General features: G+C 43.8%; 2 protein-coding genes across 7 annotated transcripts in view; both read right to left on the reverse strand.

Moving 5' to 3' along the window:
- INTS8 (integrator complex subunit 8) overlaps positions 1–3,603 on the reverse strand; it is a 107,083-nt gene extending 103,480 nt beyond the window's left edge. For both annotated transcript variants that reach the window (XM_085891820.1, XM_085891819.1), the window contains exons 1-3: positions 3,335–3,603; positions 1,019–1,193; positions 737–877 (exon numbers count right to left, since the gene is read on the reverse strand). In XM_085891820.1, coding sequence (XP_085747946.1) covers positions 737–877; positions 1,019–1,193; positions 3,335–3,449 — 431 coding nt within the window. In that variant the 5' untranslated portion in view covers positions 3,450–3,603. The remainder of the gene's footprint in view (positions 1–736; positions 878–1,018; positions 1,194–3,334) is intronic.
- Positions 3,604–11,954: 8,351 nt separating this feature from the next.
- The window catches only part of LOC147021652 (forkhead box protein F1-like), a 141,480-nt gene continuing 134,770 nt past the window's right edge, over positions 11,955–18,664 (reverse strand). For 4 of the 5 annotated variants that reach the window (XM_085891834.1, XM_085891835.1, XM_085891837.1 and 1 more), the window contains exons 2-3: positions 16,758–17,664; positions 11,955–12,829 (exon numbers count right to left, since the gene is read on the reverse strand). In XM_085891834.1, coding sequence (XP_085747960.1) covers positions 12,660–12,829; positions 16,758–17,664 — 1,077 coding nt within the window. In that variant the 3' untranslated portion in view covers positions 11,955–12,659. Of the gene's footprint in view, positions 12,830–16,757; positions 17,665–18,168; positions 18,325–18,664 lie in introns of those variants that run through there. The other variant, XM_085891836.1, reaches the window with a different exon arrangement.

Genomic DNA, 18,664 nt, shown 5'->3' on the forward strand with positions numbered 1-18,664 from the left:
ATTATAAAAATAAAAAATAATTAACAAAACCAGATGACACAGTAAATAAAAACCAGACTCGGTGGTGTAATCGTTAAAGCGTTCACTCTGAGTCCGAGAGGTCCGCGGTTTGAACCCCGGCAGAGTCACACCAACGACTTTAAAAATAGGACCGCGCGTGCTGACGCTCACCTGGATCAGGAGCAACAGTCACACAAACCGCCCGCAGACCACCTCAGACCCTGATCTCTTTTTAATGCCGTAAGCAAACTTGGGTACATCACGGGTGATGAAGGTTGTGGTCAAGTTTCATTAAAATCGTGTGTTTGGTTCAAGCGAGAATGACGTGTTTATATGGACTGACTGACTGACTCTCACTCACTCACCTACACACACTGCTCTGTAGCAAAAGCTCACCGGACTAAAGTCCAGGTGAGCTAAAAATGGTACGTGCTGCTTCCTTGCTTGACGCTCAGCATTTAAAAAGGATAAGAGCACGGACAAACAACCATAGGTCGGTAATCGTTGTACAGGATGAATGGGCCTAATGGCCTCATCCTGTGTGAACTTCCAGTTAACATGGACATATAAATCTGAAAAAAACAAAGTTAAGAGGAAAAGCAAGCAAACACTTTCATCAGTGCAGTGGGAGAGAGAGAAACAAAGTATGTGGAAGCTGGATGATACAGCTCTGACGAAAGCAGAGAGGACGGTAAATCAAAAAAGAAGGTTTGAGAACATATAGATGACAACTTGCCAGCGGTGATAGAGATACACAGCAGCAGCTGTGGCTTCATCCAGCTCCTCGACGTTGAGGTCCCCATGCTCAGTACCAGAAGGAATACGGGATAGAAGGAGCAATTCGCTCAGTAACACGTTCATGATGGGCACCGTAAGGCTGCACACCAAAGCAGCAAGAGGACAAATGAGGAACGTACTAAAAGCATCAGCACACCAATGTCGAGGCAAAAGGCCCATCCTCGCATTTCTAAAATATGTCCAAATCTTGGCACCGTACAATCGTAAACACAAACCTTACCCCTTCTCCAACTCAGGCAGGTCCCATCTAAGGTGTGCGGCTGTGCAGAGAGCAAGCAACTTCAGTTTTCGGGTTCGCAAGTTTTCTACCGGAGGCTGCACCTGATTCTGATCATTCACCACTGGCTTCAAGGCTTGTTCCAGAAACTGTCCGATAAGTGCTACAGCTGAAGGCTCTGCAGCACAAGGAGCAAAATACGATTTTAGAGAAGGTGGATGGTGGAGGCACCAACAACTTTCTCCTTTTCACCAATCCAAAAACAATCTCCAGATCAATCACAAAGCAATTTGAACATGATCCATTAAATCTTTAGCAAACAAATTTAACTGATCACAAATAAACTCCTTAATATTACTGAACAATTCCATGTTCCAATGTTAATATTACTGAACAATTCCAAAAACAAACTTGCTTGGTGTTTATCAGCAAAGAAAACTTTGAGAATTTGCTCTTTACAAAGTATTTTATTCAATATACTAACAAAGGTATTCAGCGTTCAGGCAACGCTGGGAACCTCCTCCCACTCATTCCCCTACCTCATCCCACACCTCCTCCCTCCAGACTCCTACTACACCCCATGCCCCTCCCTCCTCCCACAAAGTATTTTTGTAGGGTGTATATTAAAGTGTAGGTGTAAATAATACATGAAAACTTGACCCACCCACCTCTGAGTGGGTCGACTTTGCACATTACTTGCTGAACATTGTATGGTCTGTGTTTTGTAAGACTGTAGATGTTTATGTGGTGTGCATTTAAAAGGTTCTCAATTGTCTAAAGGGTACGTTGCAATTGCAGTGAGCGTCAAAGGGGATCGAAGGGTCAAAACTTTCAAGCATGTAAAAAGGGTCTAAAAACATCCAAGTGGTCTAAAGCTTAAAATGGTAAAGGATCCAAGCTGTCTACTCTGTCTGGAGGGTGTAAAGGGTCTTAACTTTGATCTTAAAGAACTTATGGATCAACAAGATCTTAAAAAGTCTTAAAAGGTCTGAGAGGGTCTTTGGGGTCTTCAGGGTATTAAAGAGTATTCGAGGTCTTCATGATCTTATGGGTGTTTAAAGACTGAGGTGGTGGGTGAAAATATCCTTAGGATAATCCTCGGTTCGGACTTGGCCTGGGTACCAAATTTGGTGGTTGCAATGACCCAGCGGTCATTGCAAAAAAAAACACAAACATACAGACAGACGAAGTCTGAGGGGTCTTTAAAGGTCCCCTGACATGCAAAATAAACTCGTTATTTATAAATTAACTTGACCTTCCTCGTGAAGAAATTACCCATTTAAAAAAAAAAAAAAAAAAAATCAAAAATGGGATAATTGGAGCAATATTTCGATCATTTCTGGAGCCATTCACAACTTGCTATACCCCGCCCCTTAAAAAAAATGGACTTCAGCGAATCTCTGCGTGATGTCACATACAGTAACTCGCACAGAGTGGATCTACTCGAGTCGAGATATCGCGCGCCTTCTACAGTACCTACAAATGCTTTTTTTTTTTTAAACGTTGTGCGGTGTATAAACACGATTGGGTTTTATTTCTATCTTGTGAATATTACTTAACGTGTGCACATGAGAGAATAGGAAACAACAAAAACAACACAATACCACGGCAATTGTGAATCCGTGTCGTCGGCTATGACCCTTTTGCTTCCGTTTTTTTTTTTCTCTGGTTTTTTTTTGTTTCCGGTTTTTGTCATGGGGAATGATGCATGCCGGGAGATCATGACCGGAAGTGTTTATTTCTTTTTGTATTCAATTTTTTTTTTCCCAAAGTTAATTTTATACTTCCGAAAGTGATTTTTTTCATGACAGGAAGTGTTTATTTTGTATTTAACATTACCGGGAGTGATTTTGAAACTCTTTCCGGAACTTTTAATTTCTTTTATTCTTGACCGGAAGTGATCGTTTATTTATTTATTTATTTACTCAATTATTTTTTTTTTCCCAAAGTTAATATTAATAAAGATATCTCCCACATCAAAAAATATTTTTTAATCGTGATTTACATTATTTGATCGCTGATCCCGAATCAAGGCCGAAGTAACCGGAAATTGCGTCAAAATCATCAGCTGTGCGGCACTTACACGTACCACGGTATCGTTGGCAAGTATACAGTTGTGAACAAGTTATAGGTAAAGTCAGAAGCGAATGGAAGAAGAATTCTACGTTCGCTTCTCGGCTTTGCCTATTCCATATTAGACAAGATGTACTGAGTGAATGAAAAACCACGAAAACGTGTAAACATCGTGGTCTCCAGACTACGTTGACACAGAGCCACAGACGACAGTGAAGCGAAGCTGTTAAAAGTCAGTGAACTCACTCGGCGAGACCTGCTGCAGATGTTCAGAGAGCAGACTCTCATTCAACAAGAACTCAAACCACGACTTGGGAGAAGAGTTGCACGAAGGTCCACAATTCGAGGTCTCGAGCACCATGGTCTCAGAAAGACCGACTGGTTCTGCGCCCTGAAACCAACAATCGACGACCCACACCTCAAAATTGGTGTTGCGCGTGAACAATAAAAACGGAGATGACAGGTTGCCACTGTACCATGAACGCGCTTGTTCTTGTTTAAAGGATTTAAAAAAAAATCAATTTCGTTTCTAACACCAATATTTGTTACAGTTTTTATAACTCAGCATCATAGTTCGTTTAAAAAAAGATTTTCGAAAGTAGTTTTTAGTTAACGAAAGAACTGTGTTGACGTCATGACGTCATGACGTCAAAAGCGGCCATTTTTTGCGACCGCGGAAATCGTTTGATATGTTGCGTCGAAACGCGAACCCGCGGTGGTGAATTGAAGGCAGAAATCACGTTTATAAAAAAAAATAGATCATAATCTTGTGGTGAATTCGCCATTTAACTCATGACTAAGGGAAGTAAAATGGCGGCGTACCGGGCGTGAGGTAATGAGGCAGAAATTAATGACGTCAGGTAAACAATCTTTATACACCACCCAACATTATACCGACAAACCTACTCCTTCAAAGAAATGTTTACAATATAAATAATTATAGCGCGATGAACACGAAAATTAAGGATATTAAAAAAAGGTTAAAAATCTCTCGAAATAGGAAATACATATTCTGAACACTGATCTCCACTCCGCTGACTGGACGGACGATCAGGCACGCGTGGGTGATGACGTCACCGGACGCCATCTTGAAGCTCCTGCAAAACCTGCAATGCACACGATCCGCGTTTGTTCTGACGTGTTCGCCTTCGTTCGTCTGTAAAATGCCAGTTTGTGCGTCGATAACTTACGCAGACGGACAATTCCGTGGATGTGGAAAGACATTTCACCTATAAATCCTCATTTTTGTTGTAGTTATTTCGAAAAGAGAGTGCGTGCCGAGAGAAATGTGTGAGAGAAATGTCCTTTTTAACCGTTCAAATAACACCAGGTGGGTTGACTGAGCCTGTTATCGTTCTGAGGTCGGAAAAATGAGTTCCAGCTTACTGGTAACAGGGGCACTGCATCAACGGCACAACACTCAAACCTGCAGGTCTCCGTCCTGAGATGGTATCATGCGTCATAGTTCTTTGTTTTTCATGACGGTTTGAATTTACTAACTTGTGGACACCTTGACCTTGTATGAATGAAAACAATCCGAATCGAATGAAATCCTGCCGTTTAAAATATGTTCTCGAAGGTTCTGGTAAATATCACCAAGAAGTGGAAGAGCCAATTGGAAAGGACATCGATTGGTTGATTCGTGGTGATGGCAACATGGTCCACGTGATCGGAAGTGACGTGATACCGCGTGAGGAATCCTTGAGGACGTCGACGTGGCCGGCTCATGACGTCACACAGCCACAACACGAGACACGACGGTGATACCTTGTACATGGACTACAGGTGTGTCAGGTCACTGCAGGTCGACCAGTCTGTGAGTCATTCCTTGTGAGTGGAATGGAAGTGAAACACGACGTTTTTAAAATTGATCATACAATCCATCCCATATGGGTTTTGACCACACTAAAGAGGGTCTGTTGGGGTTTTCACAAACAAAACGGGTCAAACCCGTAAAATCCGGGTCACTTGTCATGTATGCATTGGGACAGTAAGCTGATTCCTCTTGTATGCTGTGGTGAGTTGTTTTTTTTTTATTCTCTTCTCTTCTCTTCTCTTCTCTTCACCACCCGAGGCTCCCTGGAGAAAAAATCCACCGCTGTGGTATGTGGAGGTTTGAATCGCGGTTGGTAAACCGTTCGCTAGAGTGCATGGAGATTTGAAATAGTGACTGGTAAAACGGCCGCTCGGGTTCAAAGGGTTAAGACCCCGAGGGCCCAAAAGTCCCCGCGATCATACAGCCGCCTGACACCACCCACAATTTCATCCTGAAAAGTCATACAATCGCCATGCCCTCCCGATAAGTTTTCCCTTCATTGTAAAATGGCCAAAGCAACAATTCAAAGGATTTTGAGCCGATAGGCATCACAGGGCTTGTGAAGACAGGCCTCAGTGGTCAAGAAAGTGGTATGTTGGCCATACATGCCATGGAAACGAATAGCACCAAAATCTGATCTTAACCCAATTCCTCCAACATGTTTTGTCATAAATCCTCATATCACACCGTTGTCATAAACCGAGATACCGTGCTGTACAATCTATCATTTGTGGCCAATCTTTCAATGGTGAAGAATCACTTTAAACATTAAACAAGTCTGAAGACGACGATGGTTCACGAGCGGTATTTGACGATGTAGATTGTTTCAGAAGTCAAGGATGAGACAATGTGATAATTTTTGACCAAGTTATAAAAATGATCAACACGATGTGGTACGAGTGACAGGTTATGAGCTGTAAAATGTCGAAAACCCGGTTTCGTTCAACAACTTTCAAAATTTGACCTTTGCACAACCTTTAAAGGTCACAAAACAATCTTGTGGACATTAAAATAAGGAAACAGGATACGTGCTATCGCTTAATGGAGTTAGTTCATCGAAGGTCAAAAACCCGGTTTGATTCCCAAAACTTTGAAAATTTGACCTTTGTGACCTTTAAAGGTCAACAGTCAAGGGTTATGAGCTTTGGTGCAAAACTTCTGCCGGAACATTCCAGGAACAATATAACGTCATATAGGCTATATGGCATTTCGTACTCCTCGGATTATCCACACTTTGATGAAATCAGCGTAAAAACAAACTTGAAGGGGGCGCCACGGGCAAAGTGTTTGAGATAGAGCAAAATGATTTCAAGACTTTAGGTGGGGAATGACCTCAAGATTATGTATAAAAAATATTGTCATCCAAGCTCTCAAAGTTTGGGCGATCGTATGATTTTTATGTCAAAATTCGCAATTTTCTAAGTTTTTGACCTTGTGACCTTGACCTTGGGACAAAAATGAATAATCGGACAACAACAAGTTTTACATAATTCATTTTGCTATTCAAATACCGAAGAACTCATTCCATTCAGTCAATTCCCTCGGAGAAGATAGATTTTTAATCCAGCTGCCCCCTAAAATGGCTATTTTTTGGGCGTGGCTCCACCCACAATGGGCGTAGCACGCCCTCATCCAGGAAAACACAACTAGACATCGATATCGAACACATAACCAACTTTCATCAAGATCAGATCAAAGTCCACGGAGTTATGCTCTGGACAGACAGACACAGACAGACACACAGACATAACGAACATAGTGGTCACTCTGGCTGGCGCTCGTGAACCAATAATTCTCGTATCCAGATCCGGATTCAAATCTTCACCAAAATTGAATCAATTCTTCATGATCACACACATAACGTGACCACCGAGTTTCGTCCAAATCCATCCGTAACTTTTTGAGATATTGTGCTCAGACAGCCAAACAGGGTTGAAAATGAAAACATAACCTCCATACGCTACACCTTCGGTGGGGGAGAGAAAAAAAAGAGGACGAGCTATTAAGGAAATGCACATCAGAGCTGAAGCTTTATGCATGAAACAATCGAATTGTTATTAATCATTGACTGAAAACTATCAAAAAGGATAAAACTATCAGCAATTGGCTTGTTGAACTTACCGCTTTCAACCAACGCTCCACATACCACATCAAAGGTGGTCAAATCCGCTGCTTGCTACGTGTCTTCTACGTCATGAGGGAATGCTTCATAAAAACCAGTTATTAATTATTGTCTGCATCTTACTAGGGAGTTGGGGAAGGACTCCTTGTTCTGCTTATTATATTATGGGAAGAAAAATAAAAATGTGTTGAAATTTTCAATCAAACTGAGATACCAATAACCTACAGGGGTCTTGGGCTATCTGTGGTTGTATGACGCTCAATGTCATATACCATGAGCACACAGAGGCACTGTGAATTCAAGCTTTGTATACTATTATACAAGAGTGTTCAAAAATTGCATTGCAGAAAAGGTGCAAAAACTGATCCCCTGAGCTGCAGACCAATCAGCTTACTTCCAATCATCAGCAAGGTCATATAATCCATCATCGCAGTTAATATGAAATCCTTCCTTTTCTCCAACAACCTCATCTCAGATCACCAATTTGGTTTCAGACCAAGTCACTACACCTTGGACATGCTGCTTCTATTCACCCAACAATAGATGGAGGTCCTCATTGTCAGGCTTGAGTTCAGGGCCGTCTCTCTGGATATATCTCGTGCTTTTGACACAATCTGGCATCCCACCTTGCTCTCCAAACTCTCTGCCAATGGCATCCAAGGCCAACTCCACATGTGGCTTACCGACTTCATCTACTCTCATTGCCAACGTGTGGCTGTCAACAGAATCCTTTCATCTCTTCCTGTCAAGGCTGTAGTGCTCCAAGGCAATGATCTGGGCCCAGTCCTATTCCTGATCTTCATCAATGATCTCTCTGATTCCCTGGAAAATCCTCTTTATCTATTTGCTTATGACTCCACCCTCTGCTATGACATCCCTCATCCTTCAGACAGGTCGGCTGCAGCCTCTTCCCCCTCTTCACTCACTAACTGGTTGAAAAAAAAAATCACAAGCTGGTAAAACACTATGTTCTACAACCCTGACAAATCTCACACTCTCACTATCTCTCTCTCTCTCTCTGAAAGGACCATCTGGCAAATCCGCCTGTCTATTTTCTTGGTGGTCGTATGGCAGCTTAGCTGCCGGGGTAGCTATCATTTCTTGAAGCACGACTGTGTCGCTGATGCAGTGCCCCTCTACCAGTACACACACTGGAACTGGTACTCATTTCGCCGACCTCGGAAGGATGACAGGCTGAGTCAATCAACTCCCTTCTGGTGGAACTACCTAAATCCAGGATCACTGCTCAACTCAACTCCACTCATTTGTTCCTCTTTTTCCCACCTGTGGAATCAACTTCCACATCCTCTTCAATCTCATCCTTCCCTCCAGGTCCTCAAGACAGCTGTTCACCACCATCTCAGATCACCCCAATCCAAAACCATGATCTTTTCTACCCTCATTAATCCCTGTCCCCTAACGCACCCCAATCCCTCCTTCCAAATTCCCAGTGTTCATACCTGAGAGTTTCCTTCTGTATCCATCTTGTTCGCCCCATGCATCCTATCCTGTCCCCATTCCCCCCACACCCATTGTTTGTCTGCTTCCCTCTGGCTTGGCCTTCAGCTCTGCTGTTGTGTTTTTTTTTTCTTTTTTTTTTTCCTCTCTCTCTCTCCTCTCTCTCTCTCTCTCTCTCTCTCTCTCTCTCTCTCTCTCTCTCTCTCTCTCTCTCTCTCTCTCTCTCTCTCTCTGCTGATCCTTTTGGCCTGTTGCGTTGTGATCTGTTCAGTGTACTAGTACTAGCTCTTCCCCGAGCTTAGACTATGTACACAAAAAAAAATTATTCACATACAAATCAGGCATATTCCATATTTGTGTTGTGACAATAATTTTTGGAACCCATCTGTCTTCCCCTCCCAATACCCCAAACCACACTCACCTCATGTATTTGATGAAAGGACAAACTTGACTGAACCAAGTTTAAAAAGAGCAAGAAGGATTAGCTTAGAAGTAGTGAACTTGTCTTCGAGCTGTCTCGTCTTGATGCATTTTTCAGCATGACTATAAATTATCATCCTGGTGCTTCACCAGGTAGGGTGTCACATCATTGAGTGTACTTTCCTTTGAAATGGACATTAAAGCATCTGTCACATCTATTGGCATTTTCTGGTGGATCGTAAAGATGCTGTGGTACTTTTTTTCAAAAAGAATAGGCCATTGTGTGCTGATTCTCAGGCTAAATTCTAAATTCCTGCCCTCATCTACACTGCTGGAACTGCAGCAGGACAATATAGACATGCCTCCAGAAAAGACGCAGCAGCGGGCACGGCCTCCGCATGAAAGAATTAAAAAAAGAAAAGAATTAAAAGTCATGTCTTATCTTGGAAGTCAACTTGATGTTGGAACCAGCACAAGATGGGGTTTGTCACAGTCAGAAGCCAAGCAGTTATATGGACTGCACCTCTGCCAAAGGTTGACCAATGACCATATAATTGAATCGTGAGAGTTACCAAGCGATCTTTGCATTAAAGCTCACAAAATGTGTGTGTGTGAATTTACAGGATTGAATGCCATGTTCCAAATATCCGACCAGCTTCTAATATTCTCTAGATTGACAGACAGGAATTCAGGTGCACCTTTCTTGTCTGTAGGTTGAGTAACTGTCCGGCAAAAGGTGAAGTCTTCTATAAAGTGGCACCGAGGTTTTTGTCAGTTAGTTGGATAGGTTGTTTTACATAAATGGAAGAGAGGATGGGTTCCAGAACACTGCATTAAGGTTCACCAGCTTCTAAAGGTATGAGACAGAACGCCATCCAAAGTGACATGCTGCTTTGCAATCGGAGAGGAACTCTGCCAGCAAATTGAACAGAGGACCCGAGAGTCCTTTTGCGGATACCTGAGTGAAAATGGCTAGTTGGCAGAGCACATCAAATGCACAGAAGTGTTTCAAATCAATATTTGGAGATTTGGACAAAAAAAAAAAAAGAACCTGAGGTCTGATGTAAATATTGATTCCATGACTTCACTGATTAGAGCAATGAGGTTGACCAGTCTGGAGCTCAGAGGGTCAGTCTTGGCTCGGAAAAAAAACAACAAAAAAAACAAAATAGAAGCAAGGAGAGATCCACAAGATTTAAAGATGACATCACGAAAACCATCAGGATCAGCTGCGTACAACATAAAACGTCACTTCGTTCAACAAATTGTAAGGGAGAGGGCCAAGTGGAGATCCAACAAAGAGGCAGGAAATGGGTATCTGAGCTTTTCTTTAAGCATAAATGTCATCATTCAGGTACTCTATTTTGTTACGAGTTGTGTTCATTGAGGAGAAAACGATAGGAAGTAAGTGCACGTGTCTGAGACAGTCTGAAACATTTGCTACCAAGACTTTGTGGATGGGGAAAGGAGTGGATGATCTGATTTGAAGCAAGTCTGGTGTTTGGCCCGAGCTCTTGTAATGATGGATATGTACTGTATTTGCTTTTTGGGGGAGACTGGAAGTTCCCCATTGTGGGAATGGCTATCTGGGTGGAATAAGCAAGATACCTGCCTCAGTGTTCTTCCATGTAACATACATGGCATACTTCCATCTTTGTGAGACGATGGATTTCCAATGGCCACAAGAAGAGTTTCATCATCTTGAACTGCATTTTCTGCGATGGCTAAAGAGTCAAAATTCTGCATTGACAGACCTTCCCACAAATGTCACATCTGTGGTCTCCAGGTAGTAAACTTTGGCTGGTACTGTGTGTGCTTCCTACACTCACTTGATGTGGAGTTGGTGGAGTCGTTTCATGTCATGTCATGGGTTTGTTTTCCGGCCCAGAACTTTTGTCACCAATCATGCCTTCTTCCACGCGTTAGGCGCAAGGTCCTCCGGAAATATTGATCAGGAGATCTCGAGACACAAGGGAATTAACTTGTGCATGTGAGGGAAAGTACAAGTCCGTGTGAAAAACGACTCATCACCGTCTCTCCAGCAAGAAAATACTAATAATAGATGACTAGTCTTTTAAAGAGGGATCTAGAAAATAATACGACCGGGCCAGTTTTCCTCGATTGTTGAACTGTTTCATTTATATTCCCACCAGCAGAATTTTTTTTTACGGCTTTTAAAAAAAATCGAATCCTCAGTTAATCTTCACCAGTTGCTACCAAGGCTGTGTGTGGGGAATCTCCCACGATGAAGAAAATCATTGGAATCTCCAGTGATGAAGATGAGTCGATGGGCCTGTCAACTTTCACATTGCAGACAGGTCGGTGGCCTCTTTTGTCTTCTACCGCCTCCTTTCTGGTCTTGCACCCTCTGCCTTTTCCGTGCTTTTCTCTTCCTTCTCCCCTTGTAGATTTCCGCAGGGCTCACACGGTCTGCCAGCAACCCCATTTTGGTGAAACTCCCAAAATCCAGACTCACTGCTCACCTCCACTCATTTGTTCCTCTTCCCCCCTCCCCCCCTGATGAAACGAACTTCCTCAGTCTGTTCAATGGCATTCCTGCTTCCAGGGATTCAAGACAACTGTTCACCACCATCTCACATCATCCCTTATCAATAATCATTGTCTTTACTACCCCATTAACCCTCCCCAGTTTTTCATTCCACTTCTGTGATTTGGAGTTTGTTCACCTCGTGTGTCCTCCCGTCACTCTCATTCTTCCCCACATCCTTTGTTTCTCCAAGTCTCCCTCTATATTTTCCCCAACCCCACTGCCAATGTGTCCCCTTCCCCTCTCTTTCTGCCGTTCTTTTCATTCCGTTACATCCTGATCCGTTCTTTGTTCTCGCTTCTCCACAAGCCTCGACACTGTATACAACAACAACAAAAATTTTGGTTGATCTTAAAGAATCAAACACCGAGCGGCGAGCACTGTATGAATTACCGAACAATCCGAACATTTCATAGTTCATCGATCCACCGTCATAATATTCAGCCGATGATGAAATTTTACATCAATACAAATGAAAGAGGCAGAAACTAAACGCAACAAAATCATCAATTAAAGGAGGAAAATGTTTGTCAGTTGAATATATAGCTCAAATATCTGCACAATTGCTTTATTAGTTTACACAGTACTCGACATACAGCATACAATCAGACTCCGATGTAATTTAAGCTGATCCTCATTTACAGAAACACAAAGTTCCAGCACATCATCTGCACCGCGAGTCGCTCAAACTGGTCCTCAGCCAATCCCGTATTATACACGGCATATTAATTAAGCTTATTTTTATCCGACAGTAAAAATAAAAATAAAAATGTCGGGTCTTTTTGTACCAAAGGACGCTCAGAAAATACCCGCCAATACACGCGTCGTCAATGTTGCTCCTGCAACCCTGAAGCTATGGCGACTGAGTCGTCAGGATGACCACGAGGACTTAACTCATCGACTCTTGCGGGGTCGCGGCCCTTGCTCATTCAAATCACATCGCATCAACATCAGGTGTGGTAACGACAGTTATTGTGGAAGTACACAATATTACAAAAAATGTTTTCGGTCCATTGTTGCTGATGTGAATGCGGTGGACAGTTCCACATCACGAATGTTTGAAAGTTCCCACTGACACGCGATTCAAGTATTCGTATCGAAATTAGTACATCCACTGCATAGATCACTCACGGCTTCATGTGGTTTGCAAAAATAAAAGGCACATCCATTTGCACACGCGAAGAGAAGGCAAGCTCAAATCCGATGCTCAGTTGACGCACGGCTTAATGTCCTGGTAAGGTGCGTGTGGCTGGTAATATGGACTCATGGCACCAGGTGAGTGCAGAGCTGCCGCTCCGATGGAGTTGAAATTAAAAACGAAGTCCTTTTGGTCACAGAGTCCCGGTGAGTGCCCAGAGTAGCGTGAGTGCAGACCACCTGTGGGGAACAGCGCCATCATGAGAGAGGTGGTGCGGTAAGGTGCAGATAGATGTGCAGGTTGTGTGTGAAGTGTACAGATCAGTTGATGTGTATAGTGGAGGCGGGTACACAGCGATTGGTTGTACGTGGGTGGTCAATGCATGTGTGCACACGAGTGGGATGGCAGGAGAGGGTGGGGTATTGAGGAGGCCCATAAATGGTGTGTGAGTTGAAGTCTGGGTGATGGACTTCAAGCAGCAAACACATAATTCGATTGATTGCATGACTTGTATGGAATTGCTCAAATCAAAGCGATGTGCTGGACAAGAAAGCAATGAGATATAGGGGGAAAAGGCATGAGGACCATCATGACCATGTGACACCCCTTCCACTTGTCAAAGCATTCCTGTACAGGTCAAACGTATTACGGTGGAATATTTTACTGTTTGGAGAAACTGTCCATCATCAACATTTTCAGAACCTTAAGCCAAGCCCTTGTGAACCACCTCCAAACTTTTGTACCAACAACACGATGATTGTAAAAGGCAGATGGCGCTGAAAAGCTGTTAATTCTTCATTCAAACAAAATAATTAGTACATTAGTGTAATAGTTCTATGATATTCAGTTAGACAATGACATTTCCCCTTCCTCGACACAATATGACATTTTATACTCAACCTCGTTTAAGAAAGTAAACAAATGTCTGAATAAGTTAATGGCTCTTCGTCAAAAGGATACATCAAGTCTCATCTAACATGTTTGACCAACTTTCCTGCCTGCCCCTCACTCTCCCGCCCCCATCCCGCCTTCCGTGCCCCTCCCCAACCAAACTTCCAAAATGGAAATGCGACACGGGATGAAATGTTCAGGAGCCACCATGAGGACAAACAAAGTTTGCTCATTCATTCCAGAAGCAAGTCATAGCCATCTGCTTATTACATATGCAAATATTATGTAAATTTTTGACCCCTTCCCATCACCACATACTCGACATGTAGCCCCTTCCCTTCTCCCCCTCTTACTCGTATCTTTCAATAAGTTTATTTCCCTTTTTTCATCATCATCGTGTTCCATGCCCGATGCAGAACGTTGGTGCTGCCGAAGCAGTTACGAGGCTACAATCCTGGTCAGGTCACCATTCTGACTCAGGAAGTCAGGGTCGGAATTTGGAATTTCTTCGTTGGGCCGGCGATAGCTTGCCTACTCCTTGTGAAGGACACAAGGCCATCTTTGTGAAGGCCATCGTTCCACTTTTACTTGTCATTTTGTCACACTTTATTTTTTACCTTTTATCATTTTTATTTTTCTCAATTCAGATCCCCGCAGCCTTCAGCCTCATGGAAATATCTCCCCCTCCCTCCCCCACCAAACCCCCCTCAACCCATTCTATGTGGTTCTCATTGATTAAAGGATTATTGATTATTGATTAAAGGTCTCATTGATTAAAACTCAGCAGGCGTAACTCGCAGTTACGGATAGCAAGAATAGAGACTTTAAAAACTCATATCAAATCAATTTTAAAACGAAATTGATTCTTCAATACTTGTTTCAGTTTTGGAAATTATTTTTAAACATCATAATGATTATAAAAATTATTCACCATATACAAGCCATCTATGGAACTCGATGAAAGGATTTTTAGTTTTGAAAGTTTACGACCGGACAACATAACACAGGCATGAATTACCAGGAGTGACTGGGAGTACATTTCACACAACATAGAGAGACATCGCTCTTTGCCAGACAATCCGCATACTTGTCGACACGAAGTCCTTTATCCCAGAAAAATAAAGCTCCAGGAGACCCTGACATAGTTTCCACCTTTTGCTAACAAACCCCATTAGGTCGCTGCAGATGTTCATGCATTCTTTTTAATCTCCCCAAGGCAAAGCTTTGCATGTACCTCAACACCTGTGTCTGTCCAATCCTTCAAGATGACAGCCAACCAGCATCTCATATTGTCACGATTTTTACTTTCTCGACAACATCGAGACTCAGCAAAGAACAAGGTAACAGACGGTAGGAACTGACAGTCAGGCAGCGGGTACCTACGTCCTACACCCATGATCTTCATCTCACCAACTTGATTATGTCCCCTCGTGCCACTTCCCCCCCCAACCCCACACTCACCCTCCCCACCCCCACCCCACCCCCCCCCCCGCCATCCCATATATACACCTGTTCATGACAGTTCGGTATCAGCAATAGTTTAACCATCTACCGTACATGTATTTCAGATGCTCCGCAACAAGTGGCGCAATGAAGGAGAGAGAGGACCTCATGGGGCCCGACCCCACCACCCCCCCCCGCCCCCAACCATAGACATGATACAATTTTGTTAGCCCATCCACCTGTGCAGTGGTGTGTGTGTGTGTGTGTGTCCGTCCCCAGTGCATACCATTTTTTACAAATTCGAACTTTTGTCATCAAATTTTCAACACACCTTGATTATGAGAATATGGAGAACACCAATTAATATAATGATCGCACTCTCACCCCGATGCCTTGATTTTGCACTGTTGTATTTTTTGTACCTCTCCTACACGGCAGGTAACCCTGAGCCCCCTCCTCCGGAATATTCTGGTTGCACTCTTTTGCGCAACGCACTATCTCTGTATATCGGAAAAAAACAGCTGACACGTGTTAGATAGACATACCCGTGTCACGGCGAAAACGTTATCGTTCATTCGACGTTAAAAAAAAAACGATTTCTGTTTGATTGTAAAACGATGCAACATTGCCAGACTTTCACACAATATAAACTACACTCAAAAGAAGATCTGAGTGGTGTACAACCATGCACAAACTCTGCACGATGTGTACCAATTGCTTAAAATAGCGTTGTTACCTTGCGTGCGTGCGAAGCGAAAAGTGGGGTTAAGCAATCGGTTGACGTTGTCTGTCTGTCTGTTTGTCTGTCTACAGACATTCGTTTATGAGCGACGAAGTACTTAATTGAAATTAAATTTTATATTTTGAACACAGTGGAACATCAATCGGAACACGAACCTGCAGCTTGGCAGTGCTTTGGCTCTGAATCTGGCAAATTGTGCGGAGTCTCGTCCCGAGTGTGCATGTGCGCAGAGGAGTGAGATAAAAAAAAAAAAATTTACTCTCTCTGCCTATCTGGCACTCAAACAAAATTCAAAATCATTCCAAACAGGAAACTCGCCGTTTTAAAGGACGTCATAATGGACAAAACAACAGGCACGAATAACTAATGTAACATGTTAGATAAGGTGGTTTAAAAGAGTGTGAAAACTTCCAAAAAAAGTTTTGTTTTGTTTTTTCTACAACCTTTAAAATCTTTATTTTATTTCAATGGAATTATCGACTTCAACACGCAGAACACAAATCGCTTTGTTGGCACTTTCAAAAACCTTCCGTTTCGCAGTACTTGGACAAAATATTACGCCATTTTCTGCCATCTTGACCAATAAAATCTGCCGCTCACTCTCTGTGTTTAGTTGGCCCTCTTCCCATGTCTTTTTTTTTCTCTCTCTCAAGGCTGCGTGAGTTCACATGTTCTACGAGCTCTCTCGCTTATATTGCTTGTGAAGAGTTTCATCTCTTAATCCCTCGATTGTTGGATGCATGGAATGAAGCGTTTTCACGTTAAAAGAGCCACCCAGTTCATGTGCATTAATGATGATCCCTGATGATGTACTGCATGCAGTTCACACTCACAATGTCGGTGCAAAATTTTATTACTCATAATATTTAAAATTTGTTATTAATGAGCAAGAGGTTTAATGAGGTAACGACGACGTCACTTACAGAAGAACATCATGAGAAACGGCGATGCCGTGGCGCATGTGATCATGGTATGTCACGTGTACATACGTAAAGCATGTGGGTACATCGGTTGACTTTAGATACTGTCTGTACTATCAGCGACTGGTTTCAAATAACTTGCTTTCACAGCATGTGGTCTGCAGGTCTCACCTGTGTGCTGTGAACTCTCCCGCATGGAACCCTGGGGTCCGAACGGGTGCTCTGGGGATGGCGCCGCGGACGGAACAGAGTTAAAAAGAAATGGATTTCCTTGGTGGTTCCAAGCAGAGCCTTGTACCGTGGGCCCTCCCGCCACTCCGCCATAACCCTGCTGTTGCTCCATGAGGTTGACACCAGAGAGCATGGCGGACGAAGCCGACGTGTGGTGGAAATCAGGACCTCCGAGATAAGGTGAAGATGAGGATGTTCCTGGATGCAGACCACCCGTCATTGCAGCATCTGAGGCGCCCATCATACCATCCATGCACAGGCCATTTCCGGAGTACGACAGTGGAGGGACAGAACCCTGGAAGTCAAACATGGAATGGTTGAAGGCCAGGCCATTCATGACTCCGTACATGGGCTTCAATGCCTGGCACTTCCTGCGAAATCCCCGCGGACGCCGCCGGAACGAGCCCTCCTCGAACATGAACTCACTGGCAGGGTCAATGGTCCAATAATGACCCTTGCCGGGCCTACCCAGCCCCTTTGGTAGCTTTATGAAGCATTCATTTAGAGAGAGGTTGTGGCGCACAGAGTTCTTCCAGCCCTGGTAGGCCCCTCGAAAAAAGGCAAACCGGCTTTGCAGGAACTGATAGATCTCACTGAGGGTCACACGCTTGGTGGGGGAGCTCTGGATGGCCATGACGATGAGGGCAATGTATGAGTACGGAGGCTTTTCTGGTCGCCGGGCCCCAGCCGAGCTTCTTTTGGCTTTGCCGGCTGCACTTGCGCTTTCGGAGGCCGTCCCGGGCTCAGCCACGATGGTTTTTTCCATGGGTACCAGGGCCGAAGTTGGGGAGAGGCAGTGTGGGGACGGGCGCTGCAGCTCACTGGACATCCTTGTGCCGATATTGTCCTGGGGGAGTTGACAGCAGGGACGTGTGTCAAACCACAGTGGACCATAGAGGTTAGACCATTGCACAACCACAGTCTATGCATACATGACTAATTTGGATGCAAGATATATCACGAATAAACAAAGGTGTGTGTCCAATGTCCATGTTTGTTTACAAATGCGAATGCACAACAACAACATGGACGTACACTTCATTACACCTGCATGTACAAGGTAATACCTGCCCTATGCGGTCACCCGTTGTCTCCTTTATGCATTGGTGATGACTGCATTAGACGGGTTGCACTATTTAAGGTTAAGTTGCGTTTGCAGTCTTTACGTAAGAAGTGTTAAAACTGCAGGTCATCACCCTACAACAGTGGTGACCTGCGTGAACATCTCAATCACTCATACGGTGTCGATACAAACATGGCCTGAGTCCGTCAGAGACTGTTATTGAGTTGTCTCACACGATACAGGTCCAACAAGCATGAGCACTTGGAATCAGGCATAAGTTCGATTTACCTGCAGGCGTGGAGTAAATGCGCACAGGGAGTGATCCTTCTATCCGAACGTCATGGTCGTGGAACGGGACTCAGATCCCAGACTCGTCACGGCTGTGTGAGCCCCGTGGGCTCTGACTCAGTTTTCAACCTTCTCTCTCCCTCGATCAGTAACCGTGGAAAAACGAACTCGAGTGAGAACTACGTGAGCGACACGTCACAGCCACCCACAACCCTCCCCACCTTAAGCTCGATTCACGCGCTCGCTTCCCCCTCCACCCCATCCCATCTCCTTACACCACACACTAGAGAGATCATCAGCTTTGCGTGTCTCTGACTCCTTGTAAACTTTTGCACGAACATCATGGAAAAAAAAAAACCGGCTGTGCTTTTATAAACACGCTGCTTGAGGGACCAGCAATTATTACATCCATCGTGTAATGTCCGCTTCGCAGGCGGCATTGAGGCTTTTCGGCTTTCCTCTCTGCGTTGGGGGTCTTTTAGTGACCATTACGATT

Source organism: Eptatretus burgeri, chromosome 8 (assembly GCF_056783735.1).
Source record: "Eptatretus burgeri isolate ZD-2024b chromosome 8, Ebu_testis_v1, whole genome shotgun sequence".
NCBI lineage: Eukaryota > Metazoa > Chordata > Myxini > Myxiniformes > Myxinidae > Eptatretus > Eptatretus burgeri.